The sequence below is a fragment of the Sinocyclocheilus grahami genome, unplaced genomic scaffold (genome assembly GCF_001515645.1).
Source record: "Sinocyclocheilus grahami isolate Dianchi unplaced genomic scaffold, SAMN03320097.WGS_v1.1 scaffold81.1, whole genome shotgun sequence".
NCBI lineage: Eukaryota > Metazoa > Chordata > Actinopteri > Cypriniformes > Cyprinidae > Sinocyclocheilus > Sinocyclocheilus grahami.
In genome coordinates, this window is record NW_015505260.1 from 2,194,713 (window position 1) to 2,206,382 (window position 11,670).

General features: G+C 36.7%; 1 protein-coding gene across 2 annotated transcripts in view; it reads left to right on the plus strand.

The window, feature by feature from the left end:
• The first annotated feature begins 412 nt into the window (after positions 1 to 412).
• The window catches only part of dennd1b (DENN/MADD domain containing 1B), a 99,080-nt gene continuing 87,822 nt past the window's right edge, over positions 413 to 11,670 (plus strand). For both annotated transcript variants that reach the window (XM_016273790.1, XM_016273791.1), the window contains exons 1-2: positions 413 to 748; positions 1,406 to 1,470. In XM_016273790.1, coding sequence (XP_016129276.1) covers positions 732 to 748; positions 1,406 to 1,470 — 82 coding nt within the window. In that variant the 5' untranslated portion in view covers positions 413 to 731. The remainder of the gene's footprint in view (positions 749 to 1,405; positions 1,471 to 11,670) is intronic.

Genomic DNA, 11,670 nt, shown 5'->3' on the forward strand with positions numbered 1-11,670 from the left:
TTTACAGGCCTATTTTTAAACACCATAGATGTCTTGGCATTCCACAGAAATGTTTAAGGATGTAATAATATATAAAAAAGTTCTGTGTACACCATAAAAACATGCTTAACATGCAAGCCAGTATCAGTAGACGTGCCTTCCGTATGCTCTGAAGGATGCAATTAAAGGGACAGTTCACTCAAAAATGACATTGAGTCATCCTCATGTTTTTCCAAACCTGATTGACTTTGTTTCATCTGTGAAACACACACACAATTCAGGTAGAATATTAATGACTGACAGTCATTCACTTCCATTGCATCTTATGCCATTCAATGAAAGCTGAATGGAGACTGGGACTGTCATTCTGCCTGTCATCTCATGTCGTGTTTCACAGCAAAAAGAAACTCATACAGGTTTCCAACAAAATGAGGGCGAGTCAATAATGACGACATTTAATTTTTTTGTGCCATCCTACTGAAATACAGGCGCGCGCGATCGCTCAGGTGCTTCCTGGTGCTTTATTGCGGGATCACAGGCAGGGGAACCGAAACGCTCAGCAGCGCTTCCAGGAAGCGTCGCCGGGGAGCACGCGCGTCGACAGACCGAGGAATGCAGCAGGGTCTGCGACTCTCCATCAGGTAGCCGCGAAACTAGAAGGTTCGCAGGCAGCGCGCGTGGCTCGGAGTGCGCGACGGTGTTTTTATTTTCCCGCCGTCGGCGCGAGCTGCTGCTGACGCGATGCTTTAGCCATGGACAGCAGGATAAAGTAAGTCCACACTTGTTTACCTTACACGGTACTCCGGTTTGACGCGCTACGCGTTATCGGTCTCCGTATTAAAAGTCTCTCATAGGGTTAAAATGAAGATCGCGGTTATTGTAAATCCGTTAGTTAGCTCATTTGGGAGCTGGTACAGATACAGCTGATCGGTTAGCTGTTTACCTCAGACATGCTAAGTAGCCTAGCCGCATTCCTCTACAGCCATTTAAACTTGACAGCTTGCACATATTTCATTTTGCTGGAATTAGACGCCGCTGTTAGCGTTTATGAATGTAGCACACTGAAAAGAATATCACGAGTTCTCATGAGCAAACTGACTACTTTATTCTCTAATGACATGTCGAGCTTTTAACGGAGGAGTTCACGCTAAATTAACATTCAAACGTATGTTTTTCTCTAGCAGGTGTTAGTCACCATTCACTTTTGTTGCATGGAAAATATGCAATGGGGGACAGAGACTGTCACTTTGCTGAACATCTTGTTTAGTGTTTTTGACTAAAGTCAAGTCACATTGGCTTGGAAAGACACTACAGAGTAAATAATAGCACACTGTTCGTTTTGGGGCAAACTGTTCCTTTAAGAATCTCAAATTGTGGTTGTTTAAGTTGATAAGTTAGTGAGTTCGACTTGTATTTCCTCTTTCAGCGAGAATCCTGCGAGAACGTTTGATTTGGCACTTCAGGTTGCATGTCCATCATCTGAACATGACGGTGAGCCTTCATTTTCTCAATGTGTTTTCTGTTTTGTTTGTATAAATTCAAAACGCATAAGCAGTTATGTTAGAGAGACCTCTTTTTTTAGTCACTAACTTTATCTTCCTTGCTGTCAGTATGCTTTGAAATGGCATATAAGAAATGTTTACATGCTTATGTAACACTGATCATATTTCATGTCTTTTAAGTGATACTATTGTGTATTGTACGAAGATGTATGACAGTTTTTGCCCATTTTTAATGGGCACATTTTTTTAGTTTTCGTGTCAATGATACTATACAGATCAGGGTGACTGATGTGGCGATATACATTATGCAATACCATCTAAAAATGAGGCAAATGAGGCATGACAACACTTCAGAATTAAAAAAACATTTATGAACATGAATTGAAAATTCGTGAAAAAAGGGCTAATATCCAAATTTAAGCATAGTCATATTCAGCTTGTCATCAATCATGATAAATATCTCTAACTTTGTGACAATATACCTTATGACAATATACATACATTAGATAATACCATCACAAAATGAGGCATAAACAACATTTCTGAAATAAAAAAGCAACTTATAAACATAAACAAAAAAGAGGAAGAAATGGATATCCAATTTTAAGAATAGTCATATTAAGCATGTCCTTAATCATGAAAAATATTTGTAACATCAGCATGAAAAACTTAAACATCAAAGCTAAATACTTTATATAAAACCACCTAAAAATGAGAGAAACAACATTTCAAAAAAAAAAAAAAAAAAATGCACTGATTTAAAAAAAGGCTAATTTCCGAATTTTTTAAAGCATGGTCGTATTAAGCTTATAATCAATTATAATAAATATCTCTAACTTCGTACCATCTAAAACACTTAGTTGTGAAACTTACAGCTTTTGTATGTGTGACTCTAGTTTTGGGCTTATGTGCTTAGCTGTTTTCCGTGCTTGAAATGGATGAGGAAATTATGCATTCGTGTATAGGGGATTCACGGGAAGGAAATTATTGCTGTAGATTCGCAGGGTGGCCAGATCTGATGTTCAGATCTTCTGATGGGCTAGCTTGGGCGCGTTTCCATTTTAGATCAGCACTTGCACGGTTTGCATTTACTTTTTAGAAAAACCTGCAGATGTATTTTGATGTAAGAAGTAGGTTGATTTGCAGTGATATCGATCTCGGTTTGTGAATCTTTTCATATGCTTTGAGCTCTGCAAGTTTGAATAGAAACCACGCAGCTTTAACGGACCAAGTAACAGCTGTTGTGCTGTGAAGTGAGACCATAATGAACTTTTTTTTTTTAGTAACCAGAAGAAACATTGAAGTTTTGATTCAATATGAGGTGGATATGAAAAACTGCTTGTTATATGTTTAGCGTATCTAATATCACCGATTTTTGTTCCTACTCTGATACTACCATTATTCTTTTTGCTTGACATTGAAGAGGTGAGGAGCAGGTGGTTCACAGAAGCAGCTGTTGCTCTGACCAAAAAAGGAAAATATTACCGGTCCAGCCGCTGCTGTGAAAGTTGAAATAAGCTATAACCCACTTCCCTCATCATCATATGTCGGTGTTCATCTCATTTCCTGACCCCGACTCTCAGGATTACAGCTTCATTTAACCCTCATGTTATGTTCCCGTCATTTTGACCCAGAGGGGATTTTCTTTTTTTTTTTAGAAAATGCTAGTTAATGTTATGGCATTGAACTAAAACCTACTGACTCTGCTCACACAGGGTATAACAACTTCCAAAAAAAAGTGATAGTTTTTCTACTTTTTCTGGATTTTTTTTTTACCACCTTGTTTTCCAATTCATATATGTCCGGCCTGCAAAAAATTGCTTATGATATATTGCTTATGTTATATTATGGAACTGATTGATCATAGGCCTCATTGAGCTGAGCTTATGCACCTCAGTTTTTGATTGAATATTGCCAAAATGATTCACAAATGCTTTTTTCACTCGGTACATAAGCTCAGATCAGTGAGGCATATGATCAATCAGTTACAAAAAGAAATACAAAACCTGTGATAATTGAAAGAAAACAAGCTGACAAAAAGACAGAATCCAATATTTGGTGATAATCTAGCATAATGAGAGATTTACAAGCAATTTTTAAAAGGCCAGCCATTTTTGACTGGGAACACCGACATTTTTGGCACAGGGCAAGGGTTAAGAGGCTTTTGGGCCAAACAGAAGTTCGTCAAGGACAGGAACCAATTCCAACCTGAGATAACAGACATGTTGTTAGCCGCAGACAATATCTTCTAGCAAATTTAATGTTGTGGTTTATAAAATACCAGTTCTTTTCCCATTTCCGATTGAAGCATGTGATTGACTGCTCTCTGCCCAGTTCTTGAGTTTCATTCTGTTCAAACATGCTGGACCTGAGGGATCTTGGTTTGCATATTTCTGTCGCCAAATGGGGTGATTCTAGAGCCGTTGTAGTAATATGAAGCATTCAAGGGCATTCATTGTATCTCATCAGACATTCAGCCTCTGTATTCACCTCATGTGTCATTTAGCCTAATTTGATATTTGATCAGCTCAGTTTCTCTAGAGGAAAATGAAGTCCGACAAATCAAATGGACCTTCATGTACATTTCAGTTGCATTTTATATTTCGTTTTATTAGTTCATGCAGTTATTGGGAATCTAACCTATGACCTTGTGGTGTGAGCTACAGTGACCAATAAGAGTGGTAAGGTCATTTTTGGTGTTCAGTTAGTGTTGGTCAGTTTTTTAGATACCAGCATGGTTAGAGGAAACCACCCTTTGCTTTTGTGTCATCTTTCATTTCCCTCTGTGTCCACACAAGTTTACTCTTGAATGCATTTTCTAGTAGTGATGCACAAGGGTGTAACTTTGGTTTGAGAAGTGGGGGGGACACAAAATGGGGGAAAATGTTTTCGATTTGAATTCTAGAGGAAAATGAAGTCCGACAAATCAAATGGACCTTCATGTACATTTCAGTTGCATTTTATATTTCGTTTTATTAGTTCATGCAGTTATTGGGAATCTAACCTATGACCTTGTGGTGTGAGCTACAGTTACATTTTTGGTGTTCAGTTAGTGTTGGTCAGTTTTTTAGATACCAGCATGGTTAGAGGAAACCACCCTTTGCTTTTGTGTCATCTTTCATTTCCCTCTGTGTCCACACAAGTTTACTCTTGAATGCATTTTCTAGTAGTGATGCACAAGGGTGTAACTTTGGTTTGAGAAGTGGGGGGGACACAAAATGGGGGAAAATGTTTTCGATTTGAATCCCATTTCCTGCATGTACATACATTTAGGGACTATGGTGATACAAAATCCAGGAAATAATTAAGTTGATTAAACGATCGCCAAGACTTGAGAGAAACATTTTATAAAGTCTAAAATGTTCACCATTAATGTTTAAATAATGTGAGACTCAATTTTGACTGTTAAACAAACTTCTATTTCAAACTAACCGCTGTACCTGAAAATATAAAATAAATCACTTGTTGCACAGGACAGAATGTTCTACATCAGTGGTTGCCAGACTTTTTAGAGTTGAGTACCCCTTGAGGCATTTCTTCTTATAGGCCTACCCCCTCTCTTCCACTTAGACTGCACCTTTTCCATTAAAGGACCATATTTGCCCCCTAAACTGACTTTCCAATGCATTTTTTATCTTTATAAATAGAATATTAATTAAAAAAAAAAAATAATTCAGTAGATTAATATGCAATGATAATAAAAAAAGTGAAAAGTGATTCTTTTAAATACTAAAAGCGCCAGTAGCTAGCGGTAAGTCGCTGTCTTAATGCGCGAGTCATCGAGTCTTTTGTTCATTCAGTAACTAAGCAAGTGGCTGTATTTATAAATGAATCATTGAATCAACGACTTTCACGAACGATTCGTTCACGAAACACCGCAAAACTCAGTATTTTGTTCGCGTACCCCCCTCTGTCGCCTCACATACCCAAGTTTGGGATCCACTGTTCTACATTAAATATTTAGCTTACCTAGCAACAGTGTATTTTTCTTTCTCTTTCTTTCTCTCTCTTTCTTTCTCTCTCTTTCTTTTCTTTCTTTCTTTTTCTTTTTTCTCTCTTTCTTTCTTTCTTTCTTTCTTTCTCTCTCTTTTTCTTTCTTTCTTTCTCTCTTTCTCTTTCTTTTGCTCTTTCTCTTTCGCTCTTTTTTCTTTCTCTTTCTCTTTCTCTCTCTCTTTTGCTTTCTCTCTCTTTCTTTCTCTCTCTTTCTTTCTTTTCATCCATGATGACATGAAAGTCATCTGTTGCTGCTTCTGGTGTTTCATCGCTGATCTTTCTTTCTTTCTTTCTTTCTTTCTTTCTTTCTTTCTTTCTTTCTTTCTTTCTTTCTTTCTTTCTTTCTTTCTTTCTTTCTTTCTTTCTTTCTTTCTTTCTTTCTTTCTTTCTTTCTTTCTCTCTTTCTCTCTTTCTTTCTTTTTTTCTTTCTCTTTCTTTCTCTCTCTTTCTTTCTCTCTCTTTCTTTTCTTTCTTTCTTTTTCTTTTTTCTCTCTTTCTTTCTTTCTTTCTTTCTTTCTTTCTTTCTCTCTCTTTTTCTTTCTTTCTTTCTCTCTTTCTCTTTCTTTTGCTCTTTCTCTTTCGCTCTTTTTTCTTTCTCTTTCTCTCTCTCTTTTGCTTTCTCTCTCTTTCTTTCTCTCTCTTTCTTTCTTTTCATCCATGATGACATGAAAGTCATCTGTTGCTGCTTCTGGTGTTTCATCGCTGACTGTGCCGTAACCGCGATACCTGCTCATTAGAACTTTCAGTGAGCTATTTTTAGAGTGTGCACGCAACGTTCCTGGACGCGGATGCACGCGTCTGTGCCCTGCTTGGCCCTGCTCCTTCGTGGCGATGATGGCGCTTAAAAATATCATAACAAACGAATTTGAAAGTGGGGGGGACACAAACGTGATTTTCACTAAATGTAAGGTATTTTAGTTGTTAAATTCAAGTTCAGTAAACTCTTCTCTCCGCTGCGGCTGTCAGTCATTTTCCATCACATCGTGTCGTGTTTGGTTAAGCGAAGTTCACACTACACTACTTTAAACATTGGCAGATTGCTGTGCCGTTCAGACTACATGACTTGCTGTCTGTCTTGAAGTCATTGTGGTGTTCACACTACGTGACATTATGTAAATTATCCGCAACAGGGGGTCACACACTGCACGAGCTGGCAATAACTGTCACTCAATGAGTCTTATCAGGTCCCCAAACCACGTTTTGTCACGAAAACACACGCAAGAAGTTTTGAGAATGGACGTCGGGAAGAACTTAGTGCTGCAACTTAGTATCCCTCAATTTCTTGTGTCCAAATTTTCTTAAAGCCATGTTGGTGCTGCTATTTTTCTTCCGCTGACCTCAACCCATGCCTTGCTCTCTCATTGGCTGTAACTCGTCACGACACCTGATACCACGTGATGTCGAGTTGGCCGACCAGTCCAGATATTTGGCATGCTAGATATCAGCGAGCCTCTTTAATGCTTCATTGAGTAGTTCACATATAAGATTGCCAAGCACCGATCACCCGCCGATGTTCCCCTGATCACAGGGTTTAAAATCCTGTAGTGTGAACTTGGCTTTACGACAGTCAAAACGATAACTCTCTCCAAGATGATTCAGTATTCCTATTATTATACTTGATCTGTAGATAAAGATCAGTGGTTTTGCATAAAAGGACTTTGCTGGAGTTTAATGCTGTTTCTAAATCATGTTACTTTCTACTGGGCGTCTGTTAGATCACAACACTGGAGTAGAGAGCAGAACACTATGAATTGTTCTTCACACGCACCGTAACCTAAATTTTAAAACTGTTAAAAGAAAAGGCTCAATAAACTGTTGCACTGATATAATACACAATGCATCGATATCTCTTCCTTTGCTTTAAACTTTTCTATGCGGAGCACTGCGCGCTGTGACTGTGTTGCTTCAAGCGCATCATTCTGCACATGGGATACGCATAGCCTAAGTGCTTTGTGCCGCTCTGTATAGTAGCCTTTCATGTTAATATACTTTTATAATGATTATTAATAATTTTCTTTCTTATGTCCTGTCTATCATACTGTATGTTGCTGCCGCACCACTGTGCTATACATTAAAAAAATGTCTTTTAATTTTATAGCATGTATTTATATATAAAAATATATTCTACCTCATCATGCTGTCCCCATTGTGCAATAAACATATGTGCAAAACCACTTATATTTATTTGATACAACCCATCTTAGTCCATCCCTACATCTTACTCTATTCTATTCCATCTATAGCAAAACAAATTTGGTCTATTTTGTTTATTTATATATATATATATATATATGTGTGTGTATTTTATTCATTTGTCTTTATTTTTTATTGTCTGTTGTTGTTGTTTCTGTGTACTGGAAGCTTCTGTCACCAAAACAAATTCCTTGTTTGTGCAAACATACTTGGCAATAAAGCTCTTTCTGACTTCTGACTTGTTTTTATGAATGTATTTTACAACAATACAAAGAGCAATGTGTAATATTTTAGCAGAGTTAGTCCTACACTTACTCACTTTTATTGGTTCCCCACTAAATAATGTTTTTTTTTCACTAAATGTTTAGATTTGACAATTATTGTGCACTCATGATTTTTCTAGAGTAACTTTTTTATGATTAGAAAGTTGAAATGTTCCTAAAAAAATGCATACTGTTCTACTTACTAAATAAATATTAATTTATTTAAAAAGAAATCTTACTTAACCCAAACTTTTGATTAGTAGTGTATGTAAATACCACTAAGACACCCGTTTGATCAGGATCAATTGAACTTAAAAACAGCCTAATTATACTGGCTTCTTCAAGACCACTGACTAAATTTTGGAAATATGTAGCTTTGCACATCTCTAATATAAATAAAATAGCATGCATTTAGAAACTAATTGTTTGAAGGATACTGTCATTGTTTCTTTCTCCAGCGCAAGTCTGGGGTTGACAGGCCCAGAGACTGAGTAGGTGACTTATTTTAGCAAACATTAGAAGATGAATACTTTGCCAGATTGGATTAAGCATGACTGCCATGCTTGTGCTTGGCACTAGTGAGGTGCATTGATGTTTTTCATGCCCTGTGCCAAAGCCAGCAGATGATGCTGACTGTGCCAAGGTAGTAGGTGGAGACAGATGCTACCTGTCTTGCCGCCTCTTTTCATCCAGATTGCACCCAGTAATAAAGCAATAAAAAATAATAGACCTGAAATTTACAACTACACTTGTGCTGCAATTAGCAAAGTGATTTTCCACGATGAACAACAGCTTTATTTCTCTTTTGCACAGGCCATGTGTATTTCAATGGTGTCAAAGACCAGTTTGGCTAGGTGGTAAACTTGGTGCCAAAACGTTTTTTTTGGTTAGTCACCTGAAAAATGAGCTGTATTTAAAAAAAAAAATCTATTTATTTATTTTTAAATGTTTTATTTTACTTTTTCTTTAGAAAATGTAAGTGATGCTGCGCAAAAGTGATGCCAGGGATGCTAGGGCATTAAAAGGTCAAAATCAAAAGTTGTATTTAGAAACTTAGAGATTTTTTTTTTTATGATATTCTGCTCCCTAAAAATGGGATTCTTAAATTCAAGTAAGATAAGTTATAAAGTTAAAGGTGTGGTACGTTTTACTGTTGTAATAGGAATCTTGCTCAGGAATTTCATGCAAATTTTCTCCATACAGATTTCCCAGTGGGTTCAAGTTGATCAACAGATAGCGACTTGGTTTGGAAATGATTTGTGTGTGTGAGCTGTGCTTCATATATTGCTACACTATCAAAAATTGACACTGGACCATTTTTGCCTGTGAAATTTGCCAAAATTTTGCTAATGTGATTGCACCTTAAATATATAGTTCAACTAAAAATGAAAACGATGTAATTTACTCATTCTCATGTTGGTCCCAAACCTGAGTTTGTTTTCTTCTCTTGAGCACAAAAAAAAAAGAAGATATTTCGAAGTATGTTGACCAAACATTTAACGGTAGCCATTGACTTCCATAGTATTTTTTTTCCATACTATGGAAGTCAATCGCTACCATCAACTGTTTGGTTACCAGCATTCTTCAAAATATCTTCGTTTGTGTTCAACAGAAGAAAGAAACTCATACAGGATTGGAACAACATTAAAGGGTTAGTTCACCCAAAAATGAAAATTCTGTCATTAATTACTCACCCTTGTGTTGTTCCAAACCCGTTAGACCTTCATTCATCTTCGGAACACAATTTAAGATACTTTTAATGAAATCTGAGGGCTCTCTGACCCTCCCATAGACAGCAAGGTAACTACCAAGTTCAAGGTCCAGAAAAGTACCAAGTTGATCAACAAAGTAGTCCGTGTGACATCAGTGGTTCAACTGTAAAGTTACGAAGCTACGAGAATACTTTTTTGCGCCGCCACATGCTCGTGTCATGGTACTGTCGTGAACGCGCGTCCACAAGTGATGCAGTAGAGAAGAAAATGTGGAATAAAGTCGTTATTTTTTATTTCTTTGCGCAAAAAAGTATTCTTGTAGCTTCGTAACTTTACAGTTGAACCACTGATGTCACACGGACTACTTTGTCGATCATCTTGGTACTTTTCTGGACCGTGAACGTGGTAGTTACCTTGCTGTCTATGGGAGGGTCAGAGAGCCCTCAGATTTCATCAAAAATATCTTAAATTGTTTTCCGAAGATGAACGAAGGTCTTACGGGTTTGGAACAACACGAGGGTGAGTAATTAATGACAGAATTTTCATTTTTGGGTGAACTAACCCTTTAAGATGAGTAAATGATGGCATTTTTACTTTAGTAGCAGAACTTTGCTGGACAAACTGTATAATTTGTGCATCATCTATGTCACTTGAACAAATGGTGTGGGAGTTACATGTAAAATGAAGTTGAATAATCAGGGTTATTTTTTTTTCCTTTTGGAATAATGAGCAAAAGTAATAATGAAGCTTGTTTTAGCAAACATAATTGTAAGGTAAAAATAAGGTGCCAAAAAGAAGCTGTTCTAATTTGACTTTTCCTTTAGAGAACAAGTTACATTCGTGGGCTACAAGATTAACCTGTTTGACTTGGTCATGTGAAGTTTGAGTCATTTAAATACATATTTTTAAAATGTACCTGTAGCTATTTTTTTAAACTTGTCCCAACACATTTATTTTCCTGACTCAAGTTTCGCACACCAGCTTTTGACAGATCTGCGAGCCAAGGGTCCTTTTTTTGCCATTTGACCCCCACCTTGTTAAATAACCTGATTGGCACTCAGCTGTGTCTCGGGTTCAGAGCCAGCTAACACTTTGGTGGGGCTCTGCTGTCAGACTAACAATGCCGCTGTGCCTAAGATGGTGTTGATTGGTCATTACTCATAACGGCTACAGGCTAGTTTGCGTATGATTTTCGTTTACTTTGTAGTCATGCAGATTCAATTCAGTTTGATCTGCCCTCAGTATACTTGGGCAAGTTCATCAAATCTCCCTGGTTCCCCTTTGCCAGCATCACCCAAAAATACAGCTTAATGATGGAAAAAAGCTTTAGTTTGAAGCCACAGATTAAGTTATCCCACTCACCCCTGCTCAGAAGTGAATTCAGATTGACCTCCAGTTCTGAAAGTTACGGATTTTCACTTCATGGAACTCTGGGTGCTTTTTTCCCTCTCTTGCCGTGCTGAATAGTCTTGTTAGTTGTGAACAGTCTGAAGCTGTTCCACTGGGGCTGTGAATATATGAATTTATGATTGCGATGGAAGTTTTGCCAAATTCACCAGCTCTGGATGGTTCGACAGTCACTGGTTCCTAAAGTCCTTCATGTTGCTGCAAGTCACATGACAAATGGAGAACCTTCTCAAATACATTTTTTTTTTAAATTTCAAATGATTGATTTTGATTGACATGTTAGCGGTTTTTGCTTTGGCTCTGCTGCTGACTGGTACTAATCATAAAAATGATTTAGGTAATAATAAATTATATTTATTATTATGATCATATGACAATAATAATTAATAAAATATATTAAATATTATTATATATATAGATAGATAGATACACACACATACATGCATACATACATAATGTAATGAAATGTATTGTTATTAGTAATAATAATAATGAAATTGTTATAATATTAATTACTTAATAATGTATTGATATGATTGATTATTATTAAGCATATTAATTATTATTAATTAATTATATATATATATATATATATATATATATATATTGTGTGTGTGTGTA